Source organism: Tachyglossus aculeatus, chromosome X1, assembly GCF_015852505.1.
Source record: "Tachyglossus aculeatus isolate mTacAcu1 chromosome X1, mTacAcu1.pri, whole genome shotgun sequence".
NCBI lineage: Eukaryota > Metazoa > Chordata > Mammalia > Monotremata > Tachyglossidae > Tachyglossus > Tachyglossus aculeatus.
Window position 1 is genome coordinate 15842471 of NC_052101.1, and position 17499 is coordinate 15859969.

Below are 17499 nucleotides of genomic sequence, written 5' to 3' on the forward strand. Positions count from 1 at the left end.
ATTTTTGTGTCAGCCTTAGCAGAACCTATCCTAGGCAAAATAAGATGCAATGGAAAACAACCAAAGGGACCAACTACACAACTTGTGTTTCAGTAATATAGAAAACGGAATCAATCTAGGCAATTAAAGTATTGCCTCTGGCCCACAAAAGACTCAAAGTCTACATGCTTAGGACAGATTGAGAACAAAACACATTTAAAAATTGGACTCAAAAATATAAACAGTATTTCTAAGAATTCATCAGAGGCAATCTTGGGGCCTCTCACCTCTTTGGGTGAAGGGAGGAGGGAGAGGGAGAAGGAGAGGGAAATGCCTAGTTGTTGTGTTTTGTTGTCTGTCTCCCCCTTCTAGACTGCGAACCCGTCTCTATCTGTTGCCAAATTGTACTTTCCAAGCGCTCAGTCCAGTGCTCCGCACACAGTAAGCGGCCAATAAATATGAATGTATGAATGAATGAATGGGAGAGGGAGGGGGACCAAGAAAGAAATACTCAAAATAATGGCAAGAAGGATTTTCAAGGGCAACCTGCAATTTTTTATAAGGATATTAAGAGTTCAGAAAGAAGCTGAAGAGTGGCAACAAAAATGAAGTGCAGCCTGAAAAAGCTTAAGAAAATTAAGACAAACAGAATATTCAAATAGAGAAGCAGTGTGGCTCAGTGGAAAGAGTATGGGCTTTGGAGGCAGAGGTCATGGGTTCAAATCCCAGCTCCGCCAATTGTCAGCTGTGTGACTTTGGGCAAGTCACTTCACTTTTCTGTGCCTCAGTTACCAATCAGCTGTAAAATGGGGATGAAGACTGTGAGCCCCCCGTGGGACAACCTGATCACCTTGTAGCCTCCCCAGTGTTTAGAACAATGCTTTGCACATAGTAAGCGCTTAATAAAATGCCATTATTATTATTACTGACAGAGAAAATTCAGATGGCATCGAACAAAATCACAAGAGGTGCGATACACCCCAAATTCTACAAGTTCTACTAATCTGAAGAGAGAGCTTTCATATTCAGTGAAGAGCGAGCTTTGTACTCCATCCGAAATTTGGAAAGAAAGTACAGCATTCGTGATGTGAAATGTGAGAAGAACTACACATGGAATACCTCAGAGCAAAATGCATCTCTTCGGGCTCGGCACAATAACTCAATGCCTACATCGTGACCCTTGTAGACTGTGAGCCCGCTGCTGGGTAGGGACCGTCTCTATATGTTGCCAACTTGTACTTCCCAAGCGCTTAGTACAATGCTCTGCACACAGGAAGCGCTCAATAAATACGACTGAATGAATGAATGAATGACCTCATGGGAAAAAACCTAAAAGCAATAGTTAATTGAACACTTTCAAGAGTACTAAGCGCTTAGTACAGTGCTCTGCACATAGTAAGCGCTCAATAAATACGATTGATGATGATACTATTGAATAAATCTTTTTCCAGACATGTACGAGGAGGTCATCAGTCCAATTTAACTATTTCAAGAATGAAACCCTAACCGCAGTGTGGCCTATGGATAGAGGCCGGGACCGGGAGTCGGGAGGACCCGGGTTCTAATCTTAGCTCCGCCACTTGTCTGCTGTTTGACTTTGGGTAAGTCACCTAGCTTCTCTGTGCCTCGGTGACCTCATCTCTAAAATGGGGATTATGACTGTATGCGCCATTTGGAATGGACTGTCTCCAACCTGATTAGCTTGCACTTACCCCAGCGCTTAGGACAGTACCCGGTACCTAGCGAGCGCTTAAATACCATTTAAAAAAAAATAAAAGAGAACAGGCCGGATTCCGCTCCGGTTGCTCAACTATTGACCATCTCTACTCCATTCTCTAAGTAACTGGAAACAAAGAAATTCCAGTAAACTTCCTTTTTACTGGTCACGAGAGAGCGTTGACTTGGCAAAAACATCAAGCTGAATATAGGACTGAGCTGCCTCCCCACTGGAGCTGCGGAGCCTGCAAGGGTTATCTGATGGCCAAAACCGTTCTCTCCTCCATCACAGGAGGTCATAGTGGCGGAACTATGATTAGAACCCAGGGCCTTCCAACTCCCAAGCCCGGCCTCTAACCATTAGGCCATTCTGCAATTAAGGTTTCATTCTTGTAGTAGTTAAGAACGACTGCTGACCTCCTCATATGTAGACTTCAGCTCTACTCCGTCCCTCTCCACCTCCCAAGAGTCTCCACTGAGCAGCAGTCCGCCTCCACATTTACAATGTTGGGGGAGTTTCTGGCCTGAAAAAGTGAGATGCCCCAAGGTTGCCCCTGATGAATTCTTACAAATCTTGCTCGTATTTTTGAGTCAAATCTTTCAATCGGTTTTCTCTTTTTCTCGGTCTGTCCTAACCATTTAGACTTTGAGTCTTTTGTGGGACAAAGACAATACTTCCAATAAATTTCATGTAATCATCTTAACGCTTAATTCCGGGCACTGCACCTTGTAAGCGCTTATTAAATATTGGTATTAATTCAAAGCAGTTTTCAATGCACATAAAAGTGAAAGAGGCTCATCCTGTATTGTGTAAGCTCATTCATCCAATCGTATTTATTGAGCACTTACTGGGTGCAGAGCACTGAACTAAGCGCTTGGGATGTACAAGTCGGCAACATATAGAGACCGTCCCTACCCAACAGTGGGCTTACAGTCTAGAAGACTCATTGTGGGCTGAGAGCGTGTCTGCCAACTCTGTTGTACTGTACCCTCCCAAGCACTTAGCACAATGCTCTGCACATGGTAAGCACTCAATACATATCATTAATTAAGTTTTATAGATTTCCTAGAGAAGACGAGCTACAGTTCCATTACAAAAATGATAATATTCAGGAGCCTAAATTGTATAAGTCTGCCCAGAGATAGGAAGGGAACAGAATTTTGCCAAAGCAGGTTATAGTTATTGTGGAGTCCCTTCCTAAAGTCAACAGACAACTGGGCAACACTGGAAAACTGACAAATTTCTTATATTCCAAAAGTTGCAGCTGAACTGGGAAGGAAAATGTGGGATTTACAGATTTAATTACAGGGAGTTGGGCCAGAGATGGAACTCTTGAAGACAAAAATGGTTGAAACACAGAAGACTACCCAGAAGCATCTGCATGGGTGGAAATTATAACTGTGGAAAGCTACATTTACCTCAACAAGGAAAGAGACAAGACCGCCTCATTTCACAACCAACATGGGAGGAGGAAAGCAGATTAACTCTATTCCAATAAAAGCAGAACTGTCATTGTTAGCCAATGAGCGGTCCCCAAAGAAAAGATATAGCTTCAATTTCCCTGTGATGCCAGCCACAAAACACATATTGGACTGATGATGGGCTGAAGAGAAAATGGATGTAACCCAATGAAGAATGGAGTGAGATATATGTAAAGTCTCCTTAAGAACACAGTCCAAAGGAAGACCCTTGCAAGTATACCAGCGATAAGGTATATAAAGCAGAACAAAGACTGGCAATCACACAGCTTAGAACTGGGACAAAAGAGAAAGATTAGACTCGGCCTAACAAATTAGACTGAAAGGAGCAGAATACTCGAAGGACTGAGAAAGTGATGGGGAATTTTCATGACAAAACTTTGGCTCAAAATGGATAGCGTGTGCCTAATAAAGTCGTGTAACTGATCCAAATCATGGAGGGGCGAACAAGAATGAACTGAACCAAAGGACGAGACAAGGTACTGAAGGCCAAAAAAAATCCACAAATCCTTAGGACCATAGGGGTTCACTCCATGGGGGCACTGGGTACAATGTCTCCCAAGGCTGCCTGAGGAGGACTCCCAGCCTTGCTCATCCCAGGTCACAGAAAACACTTGGGACTTTCCAATCAGGACAGAAAAGACCCAGAATGGCTGCTTTCTGGGGGGTATTTGCTCTTGAAGGCGGTCATTCTCATTCCTTAGAAATCTCGACCTGCTTTCCGCCCCTGGGCTCAAAATGAAATGTTGGTACCTATACTTGGAACTAACGAGGTAAAGATTCTTGAAGATTTTGGATGAATGGGTCACAGATTGTAGTCTGAATATTCTATCATCAAAACAGTGAATTTTATATATCTGATACAGGTTCTATATGTTCTCTGTGCATATTACATGCAAATACATAGATAGACGGCATAAAACAGACTGACATTCTGGATGTAAGTTGGTGAAACTTGCTTTAAATGCAAAAAAGTGCTGGAGTTACATGTCCACACTAGACTCGTTTTAGCTGTAAGGATTTTAGATCCACTGTACTAAAAATAACAGCTCAGGCTACTTTTTAGTCATTTATACTAATAGTAAAAGTATACTTCCTAAGACTCTTCACTTTGGTATCATTTTAGATCTTTAGCAAAGGGCAAACAATATTCCTCAGAGTGAAATGAAACGATATCAAGGTACAACACTTTAAAATCATGCTCTAACAAGTTAAAAAACTAAGTCTAGAGTCTTTCCTTCAGACAAGGGATCAGGGATCACCTTATCTTTCAAAAGAAAAAAAAAATCTAATAAACATCACACATAATTTTTGGTGCAAAAGCAGGAAGCAAAAAGAAGCGTTCACCTTGTCCTGTGATCAAGACCGCTATTCCTTTTTCTAGTTCTTCAATTCCTTTCTTATACCATTCCACGGCTTGTTCCTTCTGACCTGCTTAAAATGGAAGTAATATATTAAACATATGCTGTACATCAACAATTTACAGAACTATAAAGACAGGGAAAAGCAAAGTAAATTACTCTCTCACAAAATATTTGAAAAACTATGAGTGGGTAATTCAAACATTAAATTATTTTTAATTATAGTAATTGCAGGTAATAACAGCCTTTGTGAAGCACTTACTGTATGCTAAGCACTGTACTATGTGAGGAGGTTTATACCAGATAGGCAAGCTTGACAGTCCCTAACCCACATGGGGGTCACAGTCTAAGTGAGAGGGTGAACATGTACTGAAATCCTAGTTTAGAGATGAGGAAGGTGAGGGTCAGAGAAATGAAGTGACTTGCCCAAGTTCACACAGCAGGCAGTGGCAGAGCCAGGATTAGAACTCAAGTCCTTTAATGCCCAGGCCTACGCTCCTTCCACTGAGCCACACTGCTTCCCCAAATAATCTGAGTGCTGTTCTTTAAAAGGATATATTCCATAAAATTGTAAACTCAATGATAGGGATCTTTTCTTTTACTTCTGTTGTATATTTACAAGTGCCTAGTACCCATTAAGCACTCAAAAGACAATGACAAGAACTATATATAGCACAGCATGAACCAAAGATTTAAGAAACTCTCACCTCAGATGTTTCTTGAGTGGCAAACTCATAAGAGGGAGATCCAAAGAACTAATACACAATAGGTACTTCAGGAAATATATTTTAATTATTATTGATAATTATAGTAATTCTATCACAAGCATATAACTGCCTCATATAGGGGCCCAATATAAACATAAACAAATTGGGTGGGCCAAATTAATATTAACTAGACAGTAAGCTAGTCTCTAGACTGTAAGCTTGGTGTGGGCAGGGAGCACACCTGCTACTTCTGTTATACTGTACTCTCCCAAGCACTTAGTACACTGCTCTCTCTGCCCATAAAAAGTGCTCAATAAATAATCATCGATTAGTTGATTAACTAAAACGACCAATCAATGGCATTAAGAGTAAACCTACTGAGTGCATTGTATGAGGTGCTTAGGAAAGGGACATTTTTTTTTTATGGTATTTAAGTATACTATGTTCATTCATTCATTCAATTGTATTTATTGAGCACTTACTGTGTGCAAAGCACTGTATTAAGCCCTTGGGAAGTACAAGTTGGCAACCTATAGAGACGGTCCCTACCCAACACCGGGCTCACAGTCTAGAAGGGGGAAACAGACAACAAAACAAAACATGTAGACAGGTGTCAAAACCGTCAGAACAAATGGAATTATAGCTATATTCATTCAATTGCATTTACTGAGCGTTTACTGTGTGCAAAGCACTGTACTAAGCACTTGGGAAATCCAAGTTGGCAACATATAGAGACAGTCCCTACCCAACAGCAGGCTCACAGTTTAGAAGGGGGAGACAGACAACAAAACAAAACATATTAACAAAATAAAATAAATAGAATAAATATGTACAAATAAAATAAAGAAATAAATAGAGTAATTAATCTGTACAAACATATACACATATATACAGGTGCTGTGGGGAGGGGAAGGAGGTAAGGTGCGGGGAGGGGGAGAGGAAGGAGGGAGCTCAGTCTGGGCAGGCCATACACACAATACAGCAGTAAATATGTACAAGTAAAATAGAGTAATAAATATGTGCAAATATATATAAAAGCTGTGGGGAAGGGAAGGAGATAGGACAGGGGGGCGATGGGAAGGAGGAGAGGAAAAAGGGGGCTCAGTCTGGGAAGGCCTCCTGGAGGAGGTGAGCTTTCCTATGTGCTAGGCACTGTACTAAGCACTGGGTAAGGTATGAGATAATCATGTCGGACACAGTCCGTATCCCACATGGGGCTTCCAGTCAATTCCTATTTTACTGATGAGAGAACTGAGGCACAGAGAAGTCCAGTGACTTGCCCAAGGTCACACAGCAGACAAGTGGCGGAGCCAGAATTAGAACCCAGCTTCTCTGACTCCTAGACCTGGGCTTTTCCCACTGGGCCACATTGTTCCTCACTATGAATAAAGCAACAGGAAAAGAATGAAAGCCACGTCATTTTAGCAAATTTCCTAACTGCCCTAATCCTGACAGTCTTAAAACCGATCACTTGTGTATAATTAATTGGAATTTAAAACCACATCCCCTGAAACCAGGTTAGTCAGGGGTCATGGGTTCAAATCTCCGCTCCCCCAATTGTCAGATGTGTGACTTTGGGCAAGTCACTTCACTTCTCTGGGCCTCAGTTGCCTCATCTGGAAAATGGGGATCAAGACTGTGAGCCCCCAGTGGGACAACCTGATCAACTTGTAACCTCCTCTGCGCTTAGAACAGTGCTTTGCACATAGTAAGTGCTTAACAAATGCTATCATTATTATTATTATTATTATTATTATTATTATTATTATTATTATTCTGAGGCCATCCACCTCTGCTGCTCCACTCAGCAGGCAGACACTCTGCTCTTGTTAGCAAGAAAGCCAAATGGTCACAGAGTGTGTCTCCAGCCATGCTGCCATACCATGGCTGATGTCCTCAGCTTTGCCCCCACAGCTTTTGGGGGCAGGTAGGGTAACCATGGCCCAGAGGACAGAGCACAGGCTTGGGAGTCAGAGGACCTGAGTTCTAATTCCCACTCCGCCACTTGTCTATTATGTGACCTTGGGCAAGTCACTTCACTTCTCTGAGCCTCAGTTCCCTCACCAGTAAAATGGGGATTAAGACTGTAAGCCCCAAGTGGGACATGGACTGTGTCTAACCTAATTACCCTGTATCTACCCCAGAGTTTATTATAGTGCCCAGGACAAAGTGCTATGTGTTTACCTTATTTTTTAAAATATATACTATTTAAAAAAACACACAATCAGAAAAAAACTTGTCCCACCCCTCAGAACTGAAAAAGAGAGTGGGGCCATAATGGCAGCTCTGCTCCTTGCTCTCTCCTGGCAAGACAAGGTCACCAAACTAGCCCGGGGACCTGAACTGCTTACTACAGTGCACAATTAATACCATTCATCGATGGACTGTAGCATTCTCATGAGACTGTTCATGAGAAACAGTTTGGGTTAGCGGAAAGAGCCCGGGCTTGGGAGACAGAGGTCGTGGGTTCTAATCCCAGCTCCGCCGCTTGTCAGCTGTGTGACTTTGGGCAGGTCACTTAACTTCTCTGTGCCTCAATTACCTCATCTGTAAAATGGGGATTAAAGACTGTGAGCCCCGCATGGGACAACCTGATTGCCTTGCATCTTCCCCAGTGCTTGGCACATAGTAAGCACTTAAAAAATACCACTTTTATAAGAGAAGCAGTGTGGTTCAGTGGAAAGAGCCCGGGCTTAGGAGTCAGAGGTCATGGGTTCGAATCCCAGCTCTGCCATTTGTCAGCTGTGTGACAAAACAACATGTTTTGTTGTCTGTCTCCCCCCTCTAGACTGTGAGCCCACTGCTGGGTACGGACCGTCTCTATATGTTGCCGACTTGTACTTCCCAAGCGCTTAGTACAGTGCTCTGCACAGAGTAAGTGCTCAGTAAATATGACTGAATGAATGACCTTGGGCAAGTCACTTAACTTCTCAGTGCCTCAATTCCCTCATCTGTAAAATGGGGATGAAGACCGTGGGCCCCACATGGGACAAACTGATCACCTTGTATCCCCCCAGCACTTAGAACGGTGCTTCGCACACAGTAGGCACTTAACAAATACCATTATTATTATTCTTATTATTATCGCCAAGTGAGAGACGCTTTCGCCGGTAACTTCGCTGCCTCACGGAAGCAAGCCCTCCCCTTCCCTAGCACCCAAGGGGGCACGCCGCCTGCTCAGCTCATCACCACCTGCTGTAGCCATTAGCTAGCAGCAACGGCACTGAGTCAGGGCTACTGCCTGGGCTGGGGAGGGCAGAAGTGGCTCCCTGACCGGCATGGAACATGTTAACCGCACAGAAGATCGTGAAGCTGGGGAAGTCAAGCTGGAGGCAGCAGGCCCCAGTGGCAAGAACTCCGGTTCTACTCCTACTTCATCACTTATCTGCTGTTCCCACATCTGTAAAATGGGGATAAAATACATTCTCCCTCCTCCCCCTTACACTGTGAGTACCAGGAGGGTGGGACTGTGTATCTGATTATTTTGCACCTATCGTTCACTCCTCCCCACCAAAAATAAAAAGGATTTAAGGGCTTACTAGGCGCCAGGCATTCTTGTAAGTGCTGTGGGACATGCATGGTAATCAGGTTAGACACAGTCCATGGGGTTCACAGTCTGAATCCCCATTTTAAAGATGAGGTGACTGAGGCCCAGAGTAGGGAAGGGACTTGCCCAAGGTCACAGAGCAGACAAGTGGCAGAGCCAGGATTAGAACCCAGATCCTTCTGAATCTCAGGCCCGTGCTCTATCCACTAGACCATGGTACCTCTCAGGCAACTAGCACAGTTCCATAAAAAAATTACAGAAACAACTTTTCATCCACAAGTTTTACTTCTACCCAGTTCAAGCCAAAGTTGTCACGACTCCTTCCCTAAATATTGAGCACAGAAAAATACACTCCCATCTCCTCTCCACCAAGCAAGTCATTTCACTTCTCTGCCTCAGTTCCCTCACTGAGAGCCCCATGTGGGACAGGGACTGTGTCCAACCTGATCAGCTTGCATCTTCCTCAGCGCTTTAGAACAGTGCCTGCACATAGTAAGCACTTACCAAATACCATAAACAAAAGAAAACAACCGAGGCATACCCATGGTCATGAAAATAAAGATCCTGGTGACTTGGGGAACTAAATTAACCCCAACTCTGCCTCTGCACCATTCTCATTTCTGGGCCCCCTGTTCTAACAAGTCTGGTCACCCTAAGAGACCCATCAATTGCGACCTATTTGCTAGGTGCCACTGAGTAAATGTAATTTTCAGGTCTGCATTAGCCAACCAAATTATTTGCTGGAGCAGATAGTTTGCAGTTTAGCTAGGCCAAGGTAATCAGGTCTTTGAAAAGGAAAGGCTGGGCTACAGAAATTAAGCAATTTTTGAAATTAAACTGTGATGTTGTGATTGTAGAGTCTCCTGCCCTAAATGACAGGTGAGCCAAGGGATTAAAAAAAAAGAAAGGAAATTTTGGGTTCCTGAGTAAGGTGGAGTGAGTCAGAGGATTATAGTCATAACATGAAAGACTAAAGAAGCTAAGTTTACAAGTATAGGGTGTGTCCCAGTTTTAGGATCAACTCAGTACAGATTAAGTGCACATTTTCACAATAAACAGAATGTCTAAGTTAGTTCTTATATGTCATCAGAAATCTGGCACCAAAGGAAGCACAGGATCTTGGAATCTTTTTGATAGATAATCAAGCAAGGTAAATTCTGTACTCTCCCAGGTGACTGGGGGAAAGGCAAGACTTTAAGGAATTTCTAATAGATAGGGCTATCTGGAGCGATAGTACATTATAAAAAAGGCTCCTGCAGGAAACAGATCAAATGCTGTATGTAATTTTGGATGAGTTTTAAGACAATCAGGTAGAAAACAGATTCTTAAAAACATTAGAAATGACTTCATTATTGAAATGAGATGTTTTCCCAAAAGTCCCCAACTAAATGCAGAATTGGGGACAAGAGAAATATGAAAGTGACCCTCCTACTCCTTTTACAGGGGGGAAAAAAATGAATTCAACATTCCAATCACTATAAAGAAAGTCCCTGCCCGTATGACAACTGGCTTCTGAAAACTACATCCATTATCAAGTGGAAACATAAATCAGAACCAACTTCATTCATTCATTCAATCGTATTTACTGAAAACTACATCCATTATCAAGTGGAAACATAAATCAGAACCAACTTCATTCATTCATTCATTGTCGTATTGATTGAGCGTTTACTGTGTGCAGATCACTGTACTAAGCACTTGGGAAGGACAAGTCGGCAACATACAGAGACGGTCCCTACCCAACAACGGGCTCACAGTCTAGAAGGGGGAGACAGACAACAAAACATGTAGACAGGTGTCAAAATCGTCAGAACAAATAGAATTAAAGCTGTATGCACATCATTAACAAAATTAATAGAAGAGTAAATATGTACAAGTAAAATAGAGTAATAAATCTGTACAAATATATGCAAGTGCTGTAGGGGGGGAAGGAGGTAGGGCGGGGGTGGGGAGGAGGAGAGGTAAAAGGGATCTCAGTCTGGGAAGGCCTCCTGGAGGAGGTGAGCTCTCAGTAGGGCTTTGAAGGGAGGAAGAGAGCTAGCTTGGTGGATGTGTGGAGGGAGGGCATTCCGGGACAGGGGGAGGACGTGGGCCGGGAGTCGACAGTGGGACAGGCGAGAACGAGGCCCAGTGAGGAGGTGAGCGGCGGCAGAGGAGCGGAGGGTGTGGGCTGGGCTGGAGAAGGACAGAAGAGAGGTGAGGTAGGAGGGGGCGAGGGGATGGACAGCCTTGAAGCCCAGGGTGAGGAGTTTTTGCTTGATGCGCAGGTTGACGGGCAGCCACTGGAGATTTTTGAGGAGGGGAGTAACATGCCCGGAGCGTTTCTGTACAAAGATGATCCGGGCAGCAGAGTGAACTATAGACTGAAGTGGGAGAGGCAGGAGGATGGGAGATCAGAGAGGAGGCCGATGCAGTAATCCAGTTGGGATAGGATGAGAGATTAAAAGAACAATATTATAAATGGGGGATGGATTTTCCTAAAATGAACCAGAATTGTTGCGATTCAAACAAATGGAGATCAATAAGCTAATTACACCTATACTGAGTTTGAGAGGTTTCCCAATAGGGTTGCTGATTTGTTACTGGAAGTAAAATGGACATGTCAACCCTGCCTACCGATTTCGCCTGATAATAGGCAAACACCCCAGCCCCCGGACACGGCCTCACTTTCTCTCACCTCCCCTCGTCAAACTTTCTCCCCATAACCTGGCTTTTAAAATCATTCCTTCATTTCCCCATCACTTCCAGCCACCCCTCTTCCTACTGCCACTGCAACTGGTAGGAGAAGCAGCGTGGCTCAGTGGAAAGAGCCCAGGCTTTGGAGTCAAAGTTCATGGGTTCAAATCCCGGCTCCGACAATTGTCAGCTGTGTGACTTTGGGTAAGTCACTTCACTTCTCTGGGCCTCAGTTACCTCATCTGTAAAATGGGGATGAAGACTGTGAGCTCCCCGTGGGACAACCTGATCACCTTGTAACCTCCCCAGCACTTAGAATAGTGTTTTGCACATAGTAAGTGCTTAATAAATGCCATCATTATTAGTAGTAGTAGTAGAATAGTCAAAACCTATGTGCTATGTAGCTGAACCTCTAGACTGTGAGCTCCTTTTGGGCAGGGAATATGTCTACCAACTCTGTTACGCAGTAAGCACCCATTAAATACCATTGATTGATCGAACCACGGTGTAAATTTTAGAAGCACTGTAAGTGCTGTTCATCTTAACTTCTTAAATTGAAGACTTCTGTATCTGAATGCCAGATTTTAAAGCAGTTTCTGAAGCTAAAAATCCTCAGACTAAGCTCTCCTTTAATGCAGAGAACTACTTCTTGACAAACTGCATTAAGGAAAACTTGTATCATTGTACTCACCCCAGCAACTGAACCTGTGTGCATGTGCACAACCATTTCTTCCTGACAAACTCTGCATTAAGGAAAACTTGTATCATTGTACTCACCCCTGCAACTGAACCTGTGTGCATGTGCACAACCATTTCTTCCGACCTGGCACAGCATTCTATCTGGACAGACGTGCCTTGTCTGAAAAAATTCCCAAATTCCCCAAAAGCGCTCTATCCATATTGTGTATTATGAGAAGCAGTGTGGCTCAGTGGAAAGAGCCCGGTTTTGGGAGTCAGCGGTCATGGGTCCTAATCCTGGCTCCGCCACTTGTCAGCTGTGTGACTTTGGGCAAGTCACTTCACTTCTCTGGGCCTCGGTTCCCTCATCTGTAAAATGGGGATGAAGACTGTGAGTCCACTGTTGGGTAGGGACTATCTCTATATGTTGCCAACTTGTACTTCCCAAGCGCTTAGTACAGTGCTCTGCACACAGTAAGTGCTCAATACATACGACTGATTGATTGACAACCTTGATTACCTTGTATTCCTCCAGCACTTAGAACAGTGCTTGGCACCTAGAAGCATGTAACAAATACCAACATTATTATTATTATTATTATTAAAAACACACGTTTTGGAAAGAACTGAGTGTAAGCAGTCTATTTAATAATGGTATTTGTTAAATGCTTACTGTGTTCCAATCACTGTCCTATTTCTGATGCTCTATTTAGGACATCAAATAGATGAAGAGAGGACAAACCAAAACCAGGAAGAGATCTGTTCTTTGGGGCACACATCTGCCTAGGGGCACATAAGAAAAGGAATTGATGGGGAGAACCCCCATTCACCCTCCTAAAAGCCCGAGCCCAGAACCCCCCGGAGCGGGGACGGAAGGGATGGGAGAGTTTCGCCTCAGGCTGGAGTCCGGCTCAGGCAGGCTACCTTTTGAGGAGACAGCGAGCCCAATCTGGTGGCCCTGGTCCTGATCCTGATCCTTCAAGTTCATACCCAAGACTCTTTCAAGAACAGACTGGCAAGCCAAGTGGTATTTAGTATGTGGGACACTGAACTAAGCACTTGGGAGAGTACAATCCAACAGAGTTGATACATGCACTCCCTGCCCACCAGGAGCTTACAATCCGGAGGGGAAGACAGACATTAAAATAAAATACGGCTAGGTACACAGGTATTGCGGGGCTGAGGGTAGGCTGTGAATATCAACTGCTTAAGGGTACCGATGCAAGTGCATTCATTCATTCATTCAATCGTATTTATCGAGCACTTACTGTGTGCAGAGCACTGTACTAAGCGCTGAGGCGGCGCAGGAGGGAGTAGGAGTATATACCACTTGTCTGCTGTGTGACCTTGGGCAAATCACTTAACTTCTCTGTGCCTCAGTTACCTCATCTGTAAAACGGGGACTGAGACTGTTAGCCCCATTTAGGACAAGAGACTGTGTCCACCCTGATTTGCTGGTATCCACCCCAATAATAATAATAATAATAATAACAATGGCATTTGCTAAGCGCTTACTATGTGCAAAGCACTGTTCTAAGCGCTGGAGGGGGATACAAGGTGATCAGGTTGTCCCACGTGGGCTCACAGTCTTAAACCCCATTTTACAGATGAGGTAACAGGCTCAGAGAAGTTAAGTGACTTGCCCAAGGTCACACAGCAGACATGGGGCAGAGCCGGGATTAGAACCCATGACCTCTGACTCCCAAGCCCATGCTCTTTCCACTGAGCCACGCTGCAACCCAGCGCCGGGCACATAGTAAGCGCTGAACAAATACCATATTAATAATAATAATAATAATAAGATATTGCATTTACACTGTCTGGAGGCCTGGCAAGGAATGAGCACTGGATTAAAAATGGAAAGATTAAGGACGGAAAACCTGAATCCTGTTTGTTCTGACACTAATTCAATGGGTTACCTTCAGCATGATTTCTAATTCTTTCATTTCCATAGGCATTAACACAAGACTCATACTGCTACTTGAAGAAGTCTTGAGGATCGTGATTATTTTGCTGAAGAAACTGGAATTTCAAAGGGAAGAATCCATGCATTATGGTATATTCCTGCAGTTCCCAAACATTACCAAAATTCATTTTGAGTAGCCTCTTAACTTATCGTCATTAATGCAGAGAACTGTACAAAGTGCTTGGAAATGTACCATACAACAGAGTGGGCAAATACACTCCTTGCCCACAATGAGCTTAAATGATATCCAAGTTTCCTCCACTTCTCAAATGAAAAATTTCAGCCCTGGTTCCTTTTACTTAAAAATATTCCCTCTATTTCAAAATCTTAATCTCCTAAATCCGTTCTGTCCATAGCAGCGTCATTGGCCTGTAAGCGCTTTTTCTATGGGACAGAATCTTAGAGCTCACTTGGAAAAAAGACCTATTCTTCTTTCACTGATAAAAACACCAGGTACCTTAAAGAGGAAGAGGGGAAATGAGGGAAAGCATAGGAAAAAGTAGTTGATATGGTATAGTTTCACCCTTCATTTATTGATATTTTAGAGTCCGCACAAAAGTGCCTACTTTTTTAAATAGGTGTCAAGCATTTAGAAGGACTGATGCAGCGTGGCTCAGTGGAAAAAGCCCGGGCTTTGGGGTCAGAGGTCATGGGTTCAAATCCCAGCTCCGCCAACTGTTGGCTGTGTGACTTTGGGCAAGTCACTTCACGTCCCTGTGCCTCAGTTACCTCATCTGTAAAATGGGGACGAAGACTGTGAGCCCCCCGTGGGACAACCTGATCACCTTGTAACCTCCCCAGCGCTTAGAACAGTGCTTAGCACGTAGTAAGCGCTTAATAAATGCCATTATTATTATTATTATTATCATCTTTAGGCTTTTTCAAATTGAAAGAGTTTGCATTGGCAGTGTATTTCTCTATCCTAGACTTTTAACTTCAGTACAGTTGGCGACTTCTTTGAAATTTTAATACAGGCCAAAGCAATATAAGCGTTGCAAGAGACGGCGATCAAAATCAGCCGTCCCTTTTGTCTCAGGAAAATAAATAGCCAATTCATTGATAGCAGGGGCAATCGGGCCAAGAGATATATAAAGGCAAATAATAAAGACAGTCAGGGAACTTGTTTTTTTTCTTTTCCTAATGACTGCAAATCCAACTGAAATGATCGGCCCTCTTTATTTCCCCAAATAACGCCCTCTCAATTGATCATTTTGCTGCAAGTATTCTCTCCTTTATTAACCAGGATTAGGGAGGGGCGGGTTTCCTTTGAGGGAATTACATCACTTATTGAAAACCTGCCTGAGGGTCCCTATGCGGTCATTGTCAGGACCACTGTCACCGCTCTGCCATAACACAAAGGAGGAGGGGAGGGGAAAAGAGGGGAGGGGCCCTCAGGGGCGTCGATCACAGCTGTCAAGGCAGCAGCCCGGTGGCTGGGCTGGCATCTCTGCCGTTCAACTGATACTTTCGTGAAGCAATGCGGTGGTACCCAGGAAACCACTTTTTTTTAAAGGTAGCTAAGCGCTCACGCCTGCTCAGGCACTAGGATAGATAAAAATAATAATGATGGTATTTGTTAAGCGCTTAAAGCACTGTTCTAAGCGCTGGAGAGGATACAAGGGGATCAGGTTGTCCCACGGGGGGCTCACAGTCGTCATACCCATTTTACAGATGAGGCCCGGAGAAGTAAAGTGACCTGCCCACAGTCACACAGCTGACAAGCGGCGGAGCCGGAATTAGAACCCATGATCTCTGACTCCCAAGCCCGGGCTCTTTCCATTAAGCCACACTTCTTCCCATTAGATATAAACTAACCAGGTGGGACACAGTCCATGTCCCACATGGGGGCTCCAGGTCTTCACCCCCATTTTACAGATGATGGAAACTGAGGGGCAGAGAAATTCAATGGCTTGTCCGAGGTCATTCTACTCATTCTCTGGGTGAGGGAAAACAGATGAGGAGGAAGGGGAATGGGAAAGAGAAAGGAGGAGGGAATTTGGGGTTGTGTCCCGTAGGCTGGAAGCGGTCCCTACCTGGAGAGGGATGTGCTGGGGGAGAAGGGAAGGGAAGGTGAGGGTGCCTCCATAACCTCTACGGAAGCAGGTGGGAGAAGGGTCCATGTCTGTCTGTCAGTCAGTCAATCGTATTTACTGAGCGCTTCCTGGGTGCAGAGCACTGTACTACGCGCTTGGGAGAGTACCAACTCTGTTGCACTGTACTCTCCCAGGCGGTTAAAACAGTGCTCTGCACTCAGACAGCGCTCAGCAAATAATCTGTGGTGACTCCTGACCCACGTCCTCCCCCTGGCCTGGAATGCCCTCCCTTCTCACATACGCCAAGCTAGTCTCTTCCTCCCTTCAAAGCCCTACTGAGAGCTCACCTCCTCCAGGAGGCCTTCCCAGGTTGGCCCCCTCCCCTTTTCCTCTGCTCCTCCCCTCCCCATCACCCCTACTTTCTCCCTCTGCTCTACCCCCTTCCCCTCCCCACAGCACTTGTGTACAAAGGTACACATTTATTACTCTATTTTATTAATGATGTGCATATAGCCATAATTCTATTTATTCTGATGGTACTGCCACCGATCTACTTGTTTTGTTCTGTTGTCTATCTCCCCCTTCTAGACTGTGAGCCCACTGAGAAGCAGCGTGGCTCAGTGGAAAGAACCCGGGCTTTGGAGTCAGAGATCGTGGGTTCAAATCCCGGCTCCACCAATTGTCAGCTGTGTGACTTTGGGCAAGTCCCTTCACTTCTCTGGGCCTCAGTTCCCTCATCTGTAAAATGGGGATTAAGACTGTGAGCCCCCTGTGGGACAACCTGATCACCTTGTAACCTTCCCAGCGCTTAGAACAGTGCTTTGCACATAGTAAGCGCTTAATAAATGCCATTATTATTATTGTTGGGTAGGGATGGTCTCTGCCCCTACCCAAGAGAAGCAGCATGGCATAGTGGACAGAGCCCAGGACTGGGAGTCAGAAGATCATGGGTTCTAATCCCGGCTCCGCCCCTTATCTGCTGTGTGACCTTGGGCAGGTCACTTCACTTCTCTGGTCCTCAGTTCCCTCATCTGTAAAATGGGAATTGAGACTGTGAGCCCCATGGGGGACAGGGACTGTGTTCAACCTGATTTGCTTGCATCCACCGCAGTGCTTAGTAATACTACTACTACTACTAATAATGATGATGGTATTTGTTAAGCGCTTACTATGTGCCAAGCACTGTTCTAAGCACTGGGGGAGATACAAGGTATTTAGGTTGTCCCACATGGGGCTCACAGTCTTAATCCCCATTTTACAGATGAGGGAACTGAGGCCCAGAGACGTGAACTGACTTGCCCAAGGTCACACAGCAGACAAATGGCGGAGCGGGGTTAGAACCCATGACCTCTGACTC

The 17499-nt window shown here is 44.5% G+C and overlaps 1 protein-coding gene across 4 annotated transcripts in view; it reads right to left on the reverse strand.

Moving 5' to 3' along the window:
* Positions 1–17499, reverse strand: part of SPAST (spastin) — a 66166-nt gene that overhangs the window by 37558 nt on the left and 11109 nt on the right. For 2 of the 4 annotated variants that reach the window (XM_038772422.1, XM_038772420.1), the window contains exon 2: positions 4522–4605. In XM_038772422.1, the coding sequence (XP_038628350.1) occupies positions 4522–4605 (84 nt within the window). Of the gene's footprint in view, positions 1–4521; positions 4609–17499 lie in introns of all 4 variants that reach the window. The other 2 variants (XM_038772421.1, XM_038772419.1) reach the window with 1 other exon arrangement.